General features: G+C 54.9%; 1 protein-coding gene across 2 annotated transcripts in view; it reads left to right on the plus strand.

Moving 5' to 3' along the window:
* CREBBP (CREB binding protein) overlaps nt 1–12,975 on the plus strand; it is a 124,812-nt gene extending 111,837 nt beyond the window's left edge. For both annotated transcript variants that reach the window (XM_059155206.1, XM_059155208.1), the window contains 8 exons: nt 1,934–2,084; nt 2,608–2,754; nt 3,400–3,513; nt 4,615–4,780; nt 4,991–5,158; nt 7,586–7,747; nt 7,973–8,254; nt 9,690–12,975. In XM_059155206.1, the coding sequence (XP_059011189.1) occupies nt 1,934–2,084; nt 2,608–2,754; nt 3,400–3,513; nt 4,615–4,780; nt 4,991–5,158; nt 7,586–7,747; nt 7,973–8,254; nt 9,690–11,837 (3,338 nt within the window). In that variant the 3' untranslated portion in view covers nt 11,838–12,975. The remainder of the gene's footprint in view (nt 1–1,933; nt 2,085–2,607; nt 2,755–3,399; nt 3,514–4,614; nt 4,781–4,990; nt 5,159–7,585; nt 7,748–7,972; nt 8,255–9,689) is intronic.
* The last annotated feature ends 989 nt before the right edge of the window (nt 12,976–13,964 follow it).

Below are 13,964 nucleotides of genomic sequence, written 5' to 3' on the forward strand. Positions count from 1 at the left end.
TTTAAGTGCAGGTAATTCAAGTTATTTGAAGAAAAAAGTAAAGACCTAATTTTAAAGGTTTATTTTTCCATTTGTTACTTGGAAATCACTGTGTATAGGGTTCTGTGTTGACATGGGAAGGAGAGTTCTGGACCATGGCAGGGTGGCCCTTCTTAGCTGGGTCCAGCCTTTCTGGGTCAGAAACCACGTCATGAGGGGAGCCAGACTCGCTCAGCCGTGGCATGAGGGGGACTCTGGGGGTCAGAACGTGAGGGTCTCCTCCATGGGTTGCTGCTTGGGTAGATGGGACGGTCCATGGGCCCCTTCTGCACCTGACTGTTTCTTGGGGCGGCCATCATAGCCACAGCGCTCAGCGTAGCTTACACGGCTGTGTGGAGGGCATGCCTTCATCCACGTGTGAAATCTGTACCACATCTACTTTCTCCTCCGTTTTACAGCTTTTCAAGTTTTTTTTTTTTTTTTTTTAAAGATTCTATTTATTTATCAGAGAGAGAGAGGGGGAGAGAGCAAGCACAGGCAGACAGAATGGCAAGCAGAGGCAGAGGGAGAAGCAGGCTCCTTGCTGAGCAAGGAGCCCGATGTGGGACTCGATCCCAGGGCGCTGGGATCATGACCTGAGCTGAAGGCAGCTGCTTAACCAACTGAGCCACCCAGGCGTCCCTCAAGTTTTTATTTTCCAGTGGGGGTTTTATTTTATCTTTGTGTATTTTCTTTTTAAAATCACTTGTGTGCAGGTATAACTTAATTCCTAAAAAAACTCCACTGTTGATAGGTTAATTACAGAAAAGTAGAATTTAGAAAGTCTAAATTCTCCAGGTAGTTCCTGGCCTCATTAAGGAATCTTAGGAAATCCCAAATAGCTTTTTAAAAATATTTCTTATCCATATAGTAAATATTTAAAAGTTAATAAATATAAAGAAGAAAATATCTTTGAAATCCATATCTGTAAATAATCACTGTTAACCTTCTGTGGCTTTTCCTTCTAGCCTCTTTCCCTTTGTGCAAAGAGTTTTTTGCTGTGACCAGTGTTTTGTCTGGGGATGGCTTGCTGGAAAAGTCCTGTCATGGTGGCCACACCTGGCGCATCCCCAGAAGAGGGAGAGGGTGGAGGGGGTTCAGGGCTGAACTGGGTTCTGATAAGGTGTGAGCTGCTGCCTGGGAGGGGCTCGCACACTAGGGGTGGGGGCGGGTGGGGTTGGGGGGGATCCTGTGAGCTGGATGGGAGGGCTAGAGCAGCCCTGCCCTCCAAGGAAAGCAGAGTTTCTGTAGGGTGGATTCTGGCTGCGGGCATAGCTGTGACACCGAGCAGCCACGTGGGGGCGCCCAGGCTAGATCAAGGCCTCTTCAGGGCCAAGGCTTGGGAGGCAGGAGGTGGTCACAGTGAGGCCCCTGTGTCTGCTCCTTCCACTTTACCCCATAGCCTTTTGTCTGCCTTCATGGCTTTTCTGCCCTTGAAGCTAAAAAAAAAGGTGGAAATATGTAGGCATTTAAATGACCGCAGTCGTCACTGTGTGGAGCACCTAGAGATTGCAGAGTTTACCTTTCCCTTACATGCTTACCTTGTAGGACAAGCTAGGTCCCTTCTGGAGTTCGAAAACGCTAATCCTTAGAACATCAGACTGCACTAGGGGCGCCTGGGTGGCTCAGTTAAGCGGCTGCCTTCAGCTCAGGTCATGATCCCAGGATTCTAGGATCGAGCCCCACATCGGGCTCCCTGCTCGGTGGAGAAAGTCGTCTTCTCCCTCTTTTCCCCCTGTGTGTGCTTGCGCTCTCGCTCGCTCGCTCTCCCTCCCTCCCTGTTTCAAAAAAAATAAAATCTTTAAAGAGAAAAGGAAATAAAACTGCCGTATAGGAAGGGTAGGTCCTGTGACCTTAGCCACCTTTTTTATAGCCCATCCAAAGCCCCCTCACCTGCTTGTTCTGGACTTTCCAGGACTACAGACCACACGATTGGGCAACCACCTGGAAGACCGAGTCAACAAGTTTTTGCGGCGACAGAATCATCCTGAAGCTGGGGAGGTCTTTGTCCGTGTGGTGGCCAGCTCAGACAAGACTGTGGAAGTCAAGCCCGGAATGAAGTCACGGTTTGTGTGCACATGTTGTGCTGTTTTGTAACACAGTTTGAGGGGTCCTGTCCCTGGTTAGCCAAAGCCTCACATTCTGGCAAGGCTTTAGAGTTTGTATAATTCAGGGTACCTGAAAAGTAGCACATGTGACTCTTGATCTTGGGATTGTGAGTTGGAGCCCTTCATTGGGCGTAGGGAGTACTAAAAAAATAAGCTTAAGAGTTTGTATAATTTAAAGGTTTTTCAGCGGGTATGGTCTACTCAGCCCTTCTCTCAGTATTCCACATTCATAAGGGGAGGTAAAACTCCTGGCTGAGCGAGATCATGTTACAAAGAATAGGGTCACAGCCCCGAGCTGCTCAAGGCCAGGCTGGCGGGCAGAGCTCTGGGCAGCAGTCAGCAGAGGTGAGCAGGCCTTCAGCTCCTCTGCACTGCGTGGGTTTAGATCAGTAAGTCTCATTTAAAAAGCACCTGGTAAAATAATGACATGTGCAGACGTATAATGACGTGTGCAGACCTCAGGCTCTGACTTTTATTTCAGGTTTGTGGATTCTGGGGAAATGTCTGAATCTTTCCCCTATCGAACCAAAGCACTCTTTGCTTTTGAGGAAATTGACGGAGTGGACGTGTGCTTCTTTGGGATGCACGTGCAAGAGTATGGCTCTGATTGCCCCCCGCCAAACACAAGGTAGTCTTCCTCCTTTTCTCGGGTGCAGATCAGTGGGCCCACGGTGTCACAGCAGACCAAGACCCTAAGTGTCTTGGCGAACCTGTGTGCTTCAGACATGGGTTTAAATCAAATAAGCCATGCCTAACAAACCAAACTTGTTAGTTGAGTTTTCCACTGAGCCAGTGAGAAATGAAGGGTTTTGATGATTGTTTAAACCATGTTTCGTATAGTGAGTGCTCGTGGGTTCTAGTCCTGGTCTTGCTATTTATTGTCCCTGTCTTACCTGGGCCAGGTAAACCTATAGAGAGGGGGTGGGGATCACTCCAGGGTCCCACGACTTGTAAGAGCAAAGGACCTCTGCCGAGAGTTATTTCATGTTCAGTCAAGAATCCAGGGGAGAGGGAATTGGAAGAGGTTTTTGTTAGTTTACCCTGGCCTTTCCATGCCTCTCTGTGGTGGGTGATCCCCTGCTTTTGGTCCAGTGATGGGATCGTTGACTCACAGGCAGTGGCAGTTGGTGATGGGAGTTTTCTTATGTCTTGTCTGTGTGGCCAGTATAAATGCAACAAAAACAGAATTTATTTCTGGAGCTTTTTTTAGATGTTGGTGTTTGGTTTGAAGTTTGGAGGATACCAATTACTTTCATCCCCCCTGCTCCCCTAGGCGTGTGTACATATCTTATCTGGACAGTATTCATTTCTTCCGGCCCCGATGCCTCCGGACAGCTGTTTACCATGAGATCCTTATTGGATATTTAGAATATGTGAAGAAACTAGGGTGAGTTTAATTCAGATTATTTAGAACTAATAAAAATGCTATTTTTAATTTTCACTGTGTGTTTTGTGAAAGAACCAGAGTATTTTTTAAAGTTATATGTGTTTTTATTTTAACGTCCTTGGATCGATTATGAGTTCTCCCGAGCCCCCCTCCCAGACACTCCCCTGGGCCCCGCAGGTCTGGACTTCCCAGCTCAGCACACATGCTTGCCCTGCCCTCTATTGCTCTTCTCACTCTTTTCCCTATTTTAGTCTCTTTTTTTTTTCTTTTTTAACTTTATTGAGAAATATTTTACATATCATAAAACCTGCCTGTGTCAAGTGTACATTTCATTAATTTTTAATAACTTCAATGAGCAGTGTGGCCGTGGCTATCAGTCCTTTTCCAAGCATTGTCCTCCCCTTAGTAGTGGGGCCCCCAAACCCCTTTGTTAATCCCTGTTCTACCCCTACCCCAGTGACCTCGGTCTACTTTCTTTTTATACAAATTTGCCTTTTCTGGACATTTCACATGAATGGGATCCTACAGGATACTGGTCTTTTGCATCTGATTTTTTTTTCTCTGTTTCAGCATTCTAGATCTGTCATATCCCTTCCCAAATTTGAAAAAGTTAGAGTTATTTGACTGACATGTTTCACAGAGTAACAGATTTATTTTGACTTTGACCGCTTAGAAGTGTCCAGCTGCCCCTTCATTGCACAGGAAGTATTAGTAGGAATTGCGGCACATCCTTGGACATAAGCCATTCCATGTGCATGAGAGCCACATCTCCCAGGCTGTGTCCTATGCTGACAGAAGTCCTTGGAGTCTTGACCCCTGCCCATCACGCACCCGGTGAGAGGGAGCATCTGAGGCCAGTTTCCAGGGGTGCTCTTGCTCACGAGATGCAGCCTCCCCCGCCCACACGCCCCTCCCCCACACGCTGGTTTGGAACTTCCTTGACCCTGTTCTATTTCGTTGCAAGCATCGTGGTAGTTTCTTTGTTTTCTTCTAGTTATTTCTGTACTTGCTGTGGTCCCTCTTCCTCGGCTGTTAGTCTCCTTGGGGGCAGGGAGGCTTTCACTCAGCTCTGTGGTCTGAATTGTGCTATGTGTCCTGCAGGTATGTCACAGGACACATCTGGGCCTGCCCTCCAAGTGAAGGAGACGACTATATCTTCCATTGCCACCCCCCTGACCAGAAAATCCCCAAACCAAAGCGCCTCCAGGAGTGGTACAAGAAGATGCTGGACAAGGCATTCGCAGAGCGGATCATTCACGACTACAAGGTACCTGGCGGCTCATGCGAGTGCGGGCTCTAGTCCCCTCTGAGGAGTAGAACGCGGGAAGACGAGCGCGGGGGAAAAGCTGGAGAAGCACCTACCGTGTAGCCGGCAGAGATTCATAGCAGGTGTCTGTAGCATGGCCTCGGCCCCTGTGCCCCCCACCGGAGCGCCACTCACGTCCCTCTTCTCCGCTGTGCTTCCTTTGCTCTCCAGGATATCTTCAAACAAGCAACTGAAGACAGGCTCACCAGTGCCAAGGAGCTGCCCTACTTTGAGGGGGACTTCTGGCCCAACGTGCTAGAGGAGAGCATCAAGGAGCTGGAGCAGGAGGAAGAGGAGAGGAAGAAGGAGGAGAGCACCGCGGCCAGCGAGACCACGGAGGTGAGGCGCCGTGGCGGGCCTGGCCGCGCCCAGGGGCATAGACGCCGCCGCCTTTCTCGGTGCTGCCATTTCTGCACGTGCCCTCCCCTTGTCACCAACCACCGCCGGTCAGGGCCAGAGCTTGCGGGATGAGCAGAGATGGGGGTGCGGGAGACGCGTCACGCGGGAGCGGGCAGGCTGGAGGCGCAGCAGGACAGGAGAGGAGGACATCCTGCCGGGCAGCCGAGCGCGCGCACAGTCCTTTGCTCGCCCTGTGCTCAGACCTTCCCTGAGAAGGGGACGGGCCTCTTTCTCCCACTTTGTCACAAGCCAGCCCACCGCACCAGACGGCCCTCCGTCTGCTGTCGCTCTCGGGCCCGCTCACCAGGTGCCGTGCTCCGCCGTGCGGTGGCGAGCTGGGGGAGGCTCCGTCCCTCCCTCCCAGGGCGAGGGTTCTAGTAGGGAAAACAGCGTGTCCTGAGGCAGCAGTAGGAGCTTATGGAAACAGCGCACCCAGATCGGCCAGGCGCAGGGGCTGCCGGCGGGGCCTGTCTGGGGAGGCGGCAGAGGCTGACCTGAGAATGGACCAACGCTGCCTGGGGTGGGGGAGATGTGTGACGGCTCGCGCCGGGAGCAAGTGTGCGTGTGTTCGGGATGTCTGCGGAAGAGAGGATGGGGGTTTCCATTCAGTCCTTAGCTATAGAGGCAATGTGGAGGGGGTATGAGGTGTTTTGAGAGTAGCAGCCCTAGAACTTGAGGCGGATCATTGTGTTGTGTGAGGGAGATGTTGGATCGGGGCTGCCCGCTGGGTCTGGGCCCTCAGCAACTGAGTCCGTGTTGCCACCTCCACCCAGAGGCTGGGGAAGCATGTTGGGGAAAGAGGCCCCTCAGGAACCCACGCAGAGACGCCTGGTAACACCCAAGAGGGGCTGTGCAGGATGGGCCCTCTGAACTGGGGTCTGCCGCAGGAGTCCTTCCGCCAGGGCCTCCCTGGAGGCAGGATCTGTCATCTGACCGCCGGTAACCATATTTCTGAATATCCAGAATGGGGCTTGAGAAACTGCTCCACCAGGGTCTTTGGGAGGCAGCCGGAAATCCTTTTTGGGTAGAAACCAGGGAGTTCCGGCAGGGGGGTGCGCAGAGCTGAACTGTGAGCCCGGGTCCCTTCTCTCCATGTTGGCCACTGCCTGCACCTCAGATGGGTGGTGGCTTGAGTCAGAACATGCATCTGGGCTCCGGGGCCGGGAGAAGAGGGTCTGGACCCAGATGGTGGAGCACCCGCACCCTGCCAGCCTTTGCGGTATGGGGGAATTGCCCATGGTGGAGAGAGACGGTGGTCTTCTGTGCCCAGTCCACAGAGGCAGTAGGCAGGTCCCACCCCACAGACACCCCAGGACCACGTGGCAGGCAGTGCCTTCCGTTGTGGACGGCACTTGGGCGGGCTGCTGCTTTGCCGTTGGCACTTTCCTTCCTGGGGGACGTGGGGAGGGGAGAGGCTGCAGCGTCATGTGTGCAACCCCAGCTCTAAGGAAAACCACCTGCGGGAGCCACCTGTACGTGCAGCTCCAGGAGGAAAAACCAGAATGCCGTTGCTCTGGGTGGCCAAAAAAGCATTTTTTTGTTACTGTTACTTGGCTATATTTTCTGAACTTTGTGCAGTGTATCTATTTCTTTTATAATTTTCTAAAAGCTTCGTCTTTAGAATGGTTTCAGGGCTCCCTGAGAACTGGAGCGGCTGTGCAGGCTGCCCGCTGCCGTCCCGCCCTCTGTCATAGCCTTCTACTGCTCTGGGCCCCAGACGGGTACTACTAGCGCCCCTTGACACTGAGAGCGTCTGTCTCGCCCTCTCTCTGCTCTTGTTGGGAAGAATGTTCTTTGGACCTGACCTTGGGGCCTGAATGATGAAGGGGGTGCTTTCTGGAGCAGAAGCGCCTTAACTGCAGGGCAGAGCCCCTCACACCTCAGCCCCTGGAGTGCTCATGATGGGGGGTTTCAGGCCCATGCGAGCCTGGGGCTGGGAGCAGGGTCATAGGGACGTCCTCCCTTCAGGCAGCCTTGCCTGGGATGTGGATGGGCCATGCTGGAGCCCCCGCTCCCGCCCACGTGGCAGCTTCCCATGGCTCCTTTCCCTGCCTCATACGCAGTGGACTTTGGGAACCATGTGGGACTGAGCACATGCCACGTGGCATGCAGCGGTCGGGCTCCAGGGCAACGTGGCCTCCCTCCGTTGTTGGAGTCCCTCCTGGGCGTATCGTCCCAAGAGATGACCTGCTTTGTGGCCTCCATGGCCTCTGTGTCCCCACCACACCCCTGGCCAGGCTCCCGTCCTCCTTGCCCCTGCCTCCATGACACCCTCTGCAGGCAACTGTGTGTTTGCAGGCGCAGCGGCCTGGAGCGCCCTCGGGAGGGGAGGCTGGGCTCCTGCGACAGCTCCTTGTATCTTTTCAGGGCAGCCAGGGCGACAGCAAGAACGCCAAGAAGAAGAACAATAAGAAAACCAACAAGAATAAAAGCAGCATCAGTCGCGCCAACAAGAAGAAGCCCAGCGTGCCCAACGTGTCCAACGACTTGTCCCAGAAGCTCTACGCCACGATGGAGAAGCACAAAGAGGTAGAGATGCTCTGGGGGGAGCGGGGGGCTCTCGGGCCAGAGGCTGGCCCCCTCCTGGTCTGTGGGATAAGGGAGAAGGGGTTGCTGAGAATCCACAACGCCGGCCCCTACCCAGAGAAGGGAAAAGTGCTGCTGGCGCTCCATCCTGGGCCTTGTGGAGAGAACTGGCCCCGGGAGGCACAGCGGCCATGGCTCTCCGTGAGCTAACGCTGTCCTCCCCTGCAGGTCTTCTTTGTGATCCACCTGCACGCTGGGCCCGTCATCAACACACTGCCCCCCATCGTGGACCCCGACCCCCTGCTCAGCTGTGACCTCATGGACGGGCGTGACGCCTTCCTCACCCTGGCCCGAGACAAGCACTGGGAGTTCTCCTCCTTGCGCCGGTCCAAGTGGTCCACACTGTGCATGCTGGTGGAGCTGCACACCCAGGGCCAGGACCGCTTCGTCTACACCTGCAACGAGTGCAAGCACCACGTGGAGACGCGCTGGCACTGCACTGTCTGCGAGGTAGGCCGGCGGGCAATGTCTGCACCGCGAGTTGGGCCCCCGGTCGGTCCTCAGTTCTCTGCGCCATCGGTACATTAGCATTTCAGCTCGGACCGTGAAGTGGTCAGCATCTTCCCAGGGACCAGATAAGCAGATGAAAAGGCGCATCTGTCTCCTGGTCCTCTCTGGGAGTTGTTGGTCATGAGGTCGGGTTTCTGAGGTCACGAAGAAGAAACTCTGTGCTCTGCGCTCGCTCCAGGCTCACCAGCATACGTAGAGGGAAGGAAGGAAGGAAGGAGCCTTTCTCCCTTCATGGGGCACATGTGCTCTCAACCCAGCAGAGCATAACAAAGGGCCATCGATGTGTGTCTGGGCTACACCTGGCCCCTGGCAGGAGGCGCTGGTCTCCCAGGGAGGTGGAGTGGGCAGGCCTCCTGGGGGGCAGTGTTTGTGCTGACTTTTTCAGGAAGAATTGATCATAGAGCACTTTGATTTGATCCCTTGTTCGCTAACACCAGCCATGTGTCCAGAGCATCCACGGGCCTTCGGGTGCAGGGCAGGGGCAGGGCAGGAAACAGGCTGTGCTTCAGCCCCCCCGGGATTCTGAGTGGTTTCCCCTGTTCATGCCTCCAGCTGTGACCTAGCCAAGCAGTTAAGAAGGCCCTTGTCCGGTGGACCCCATGGTTGCACGTGCTGGCTCCCTGTGGGAAAGGGTGTGGGCCAACCCTTGCCCAGATGGGTCCCTCACAGGGCGTGAAGTGGGCTGTTGTGGAGCCTCCACCCTCCACCCTGTCCTCACCTTGCCAGAGTTAGCTTCCCAAACGGTTCCCAGAGCCGCACACCTGTAGGGGTTCTGTGATCTTGGGTAGAGGGGGCAGGTGGAGCCTCTGTAATGCCGTTGTCTGCATTTCCCACTTTTTCCAGCCTTCTTTAGTCCTGTATCACTTCCCACTATTGGGATCTTCATGTCCGTTTGGAAAAGGGGTGGGTCCCGGTCATAGGGTCTTCTTTTCCAGACCTGGTACCTGGTAGTCTCTGTCTGCAGGTACAAGCAACTTTAAGTGTGCGTTTTGGGTTCTTTGGGGTTTGAGCCAAAGGCCTGTCTTCTGGGGAAGGTGCCTCAGTCCCCTAGACCCCCTGGGCCACCCAGCAGAGCTCGGGTGATGCACCAGGGCCCCTGGCAGTGGCCCCAAGGAGCTGGGTGGCACCTGGGTGAGCTTGGGAGGAACCGTCAGGCTCCCCAGGCCAGGTTCAGGAGCAGGACACGGTAGGTCAAGGCGCCCTTCCCCAGGGGCAGAGGACGGAAGGAAAGGGGACCAGAGGTCAGCCAACGCACTCGAGAGCCTGTGAGAGCACAGGGAGGGGAGGGATAGGGCTGCGGGGATGGATGCGGTGGCTTCTGTCCGGTCCCAAGGCCCTGGGCTGACCATAGCCTGCGCCCTGTGCTTGTCCACAGGATTACGACCTCTGCATTAACTGCTACAACACCAAGAGCCACGCCCACAAGATGGTGAAGTGGGGATTGGGCCTGGACGACGAGGGCAGCAGCCAGGGCGAGCCGCAGTCCAAGAGCCCTCAGGAGTCGCGGCGCCTGAGCATCCAGCGCTGCATCCAGTCCCTGGTGCACGCCTGCCAGTGCCGCAACGCCAACTGCTCGCTGCCGTCCTGCCAGAAGATGAAGCGTGTGGTGCAGCACACCAAGGGCTGCAAGCGCAAGACCAACGGGGGCTGCCCGGTGTGCAAGCAGCTCATCGCCCTCTGCTGCTACCACGCCAAGCACTGCCAGGAGAATAAGTGCCCGGTGCCCTTCTGCCTCAACATCAAACACAAGCTCCGGCAGCAGCAGATCCAGCACCGGCTGCAGCAAGCCCAGCTCATGCGCCGGCGGATGGCCACCATGAACACCCGCAATGTGCCTCAGCAGAGTCTGCCTTCCCCTACCTCAGCTCCGCCCGGGACCCCCACGCAGCAGCCCAGCACGCCCCAGACGCCGCAGCCCCCGGCCCAGCCCCAGCCCTCACCCGTGAGCATGTCACCAGCCGGCTTCCCCAGCGTGGCCCGGACTCAGCCCCCTACCACGGTGTCCACCGGGAAGCCCACCAACCAGGTGCCGGCCCCGCCACCTCCCGCACAGCCCCCACCGGCCGCGGTGGAAGCGGCCCGGCAGATCGAGCGCGAGGCCCAGCAGCAGCAGCACCTGTACCGGGTGAACGTGAACAACGGCCTGCCCCCAGGGCGCGCGGGCATGGTGACCCCAGTGAGCCAGATGGCCCCCGTGGGCCTGAACGTGCCCCGTCCCAGCCAGGTCAGCGGGCCGGTCATGCCCAACCTGCCCCCCGGGCAGTGGCAGCAAGCGCCTCTTCCCCAGCAGCAGCCGATGCCGGGCCTGCCCCGGCCCGTGCTGTCCATGCAGGCCCAGCCAGCCGTGGCCGGGCCGCGGATGTCCGGCGTGCAGCCTCCCCGGAGCATCTCGCCCGGCGCCCTGCAGGACCTGCTGCGGACCCTGAAGTCGCCCAGCTCCCCGCAGCAGCAGCAGCAGGTGCTCAACATCCTCAAGTCCAACCCTCAGCTGATGGCGGCCTTCATCAAGCAGCGCACAGCCAAGTACGTGGCCAGTCAGCCTGGCCTCCAGCCCCAGCCTGGCCTGCAGCCCCAGCCCGGCCTCCAGGCCCAGCCCGGCCTGCACCAGCAGCCCGGCCTGCAGAACCTGAACGCCATGCAAACCGGCGGGCCCCGGCCCGGTGTGCCTCCGCAGCAACCGGCGATGGGAGGCCTGAACCCCCAGGGCCAGGCCCTGAACATCATGAACCCGGGCCACAACCCCAGCATGGCGAGCATGAACCCGCAGTACCGGGAGATGCTCCGGAGGCAGCTGCTCCAGCAGCAGCAGCAGCAACAGCAGCAGCAGCAGCAGCAGCAGCAACAGGGCAGCACGGGCATGGCCGGGGGCATGGCCGGGCACGGCCAGTTCCAGCAGCCCCAGGGACCCGGAGGCTACCCCCCGGCCATGCAGCAGCAGCGGATGCAGCAGCACCTCCCCATCCAGGGCAGCTCCATGGGCCAGATGGCGGCTCAGATGGGACAGCTCGGCCAGATAGGGCAGCCGGGGCTGGGCGCAGACAGCACCCCCAACATCCAGCAGGCCCTGCAGCAGCGGATTCTGCAGCAGCAGCAGATGAAGCAGCAGATCGGGTCCCCGGGCCAGCCGAACCCCATGAGCCCCCAGCAGCACATGCTCTCAGGACAGCCACAGGCCTCGCACCTCCCCGGCCAGCAGATGGCCACGTCCCTCAGTAGCCAGGTGCGGTCTCCGGCCCCTGTCCAGTCTCCGCGGCCCCAGTCCCAGCCTCCACATTCCAGCCCGTCGCCACGGATACAGCCCCAGCCTTCACCACACCACGTCTCGCCCCAGACTGGTTCCCCCCACCCAGGACTCGCAGTCACCATGGCCAGCTCCATAGATCAGGGACACTTGGGGAACCCCGAACAGAGTGCAATGCTCCCACAGCTGAACACCCCCAACAGGAGTGCACTGTCCAGTGAGCTGTCCCTGGTCGGCGACACCACAGGAGACACCCTAGAAAAGTTTGTGGAGGGTTTGTAGCATTGTGAGAGCATCGCTTTTTTCCCCCCTTTCATGTTCTTGGACCTTTTGTACTGAAATCCAGGCGTCTAGGTTCTTTTTATGCCTAGATGGAACCGCTACTTCCAAGCCGTGGAAGGGTAGATTGCTGTTTAAAGAAACAATACAAAGAATATATTTTTTTGTTAAAAACCAGTTGATTTAAATATCTGGTCTCTCTCTCTCTCTCTCTCTTTCTCTCTCTCTTTTTGTTTTTGTTTTTTGTTTTTGTTTTTTTGTTTTGGGGGGAGGGGGGTTTTGTTTGGATTCTTTTTGTCGTCATTTCTGGTGACTCATGCCTTTTTTTAACGGGAAAAACAAGTTCATTATATTCATATTTTTTATTTGTATTTTCAAGACTTTAAACATTTATGTTTAAAAGTGAGAAGAAAAATAATATTCAGAAACTGATTCTTGAAATAATGCAAGCTTATAATGTATCCCGATAACTTTCTGACGTTGCGGGAAGATTTTTTCTATAGTGAACTCTGTGGGCGTTCTCCAAGTATTACCCCTGGACGATAGGAATTGGCTCCTGCGTGCACACACGTACACACCCACACACACATCTATCTATACATACTGGCCTAAGCCAAACTCTTGTCTTGCAGATGTAGAAATTGTTGCTTTGTTTCTCTGATAAAACTGGTTTTAGACAAAAAATAGGGATGATCACTCTCTTAGACCATGCTAATGTTAATAGAGAAGAACATTCTTTTCTTTCTTCTATGTGAAACTTGAAATGAGGAAAAGCAATTCTAGTGTAAATCATGCAAGCGCTATAATTACTATAAATAAGAAAATTCAAGAAGATTCAATCACTGTATAGAATGGTAAAGTACCAACTCATTTCTTATATCATATTGTTAAATAAACTGTGTGCAACAGACAAAAAGGGTGGTCCTTCTTGAATTCATGTACATGGTATTAACACTTAGTGTTCGGGGTTTTTTTGTTATGAAAATGCTGTTTTCAACATTGTATTTGGACTATGCATGTGTTTTTTCCCCCATTGTATATAAAGTACCGCTTAAAATTGATATAAATTACTGAAGTTTTTAACATGTATTCTGTTCTTTAAGATCCCTGTAAGAATGTTTAAGGTTTTTATTTATTTATATATATTTTTGGAGTCTGTTCTTTGTAAGACATGATTCTGATGGATTGCTCACAGGGGAGAGGCAGGGACCATGGTCCTGGTGGCCATTTGGGTGGCAGCCAGGCCCAGCGAAGGCCTGGGTGGTTCTCTTTCCAGGAACCGAGGTGTCCAGCTCAGTGTGGGCCTCATATACCCACTACTCCGCGGGGAGCTTCACCCACAGAGTTCAGGCCGCAGATGAGTCCGAAGCAGCACTTTGCCTCCTATCCTCCTCCCCGAAGCCTCAAGATGCCAGAGTAGGGATGGTTCCTGCAGCTATTTGCAGTGGTACCTACTCTCCCCTTTCCTTTATGCAAATCCCAGAATTGGTGCAGAATTGGCTCCAGGGACCAGAGGTGGTTCCTGCTTCCCCATGTCCTGTGCTCCGTAGGGGTGGATGCTGCGTGCAGCGTGTCCTGCTGTGGCCTCCGATGCTGGGCTGGGCAGGGCAGCGAAGAGCTCTGGCCTTTGCTCTCTACCCTCTAGAAACCGAGCCTGTGAGGGCAGCACTGTGGTGAAAGAGCCCCCCGGCTTCAAGGGATGGGCGCTTGGCCACATGGTCCCACACGCCACCACCACCCCTTTGCTTCCCCCTGCTCCCGGGTCCAGTTCAGGTGCCCTTACCAAGAGGGTGACACTTGAGTCCCTGGGTGCTGGAAACGACAGGTCTGAGCAGAGGAGCACCTCCGGGGAGCGTGGAAGTCTGCCCTCTAGAGTGCAGCGTCCCTCCCCAACCAAGCACAAGGGACTCTTGTGTCCCTGGTCCTCCAACCCCTGGTGGGGAGGCGGTGGGTGGTGGTGGCAAATTTAGAATTCATGGCCCAAATAGCTCCCCCTTTGGCCATGTATTCACCGAGATCACTTCATAATACTGATTTGGTAATCTAAACTTGAGGAAGCTTTGAAAAAGTTAATTTTTGCACAGAGCTTCAAATCTTGAATTCAAACTAGATTAAGCCAGATAATTAGAC

The sequence above is a fragment of the Mustela lutreola genome, chromosome 17 (assembly GCF_030435805.1).
Source record: "Mustela lutreola isolate mMusLut2 chromosome 17, mMusLut2.pri, whole genome shotgun sequence".
Lineage (NCBI taxonomy): Eukaryota > Metazoa > Chordata > Mammalia > Carnivora > Mustelidae > Mustela > Mustela lutreola.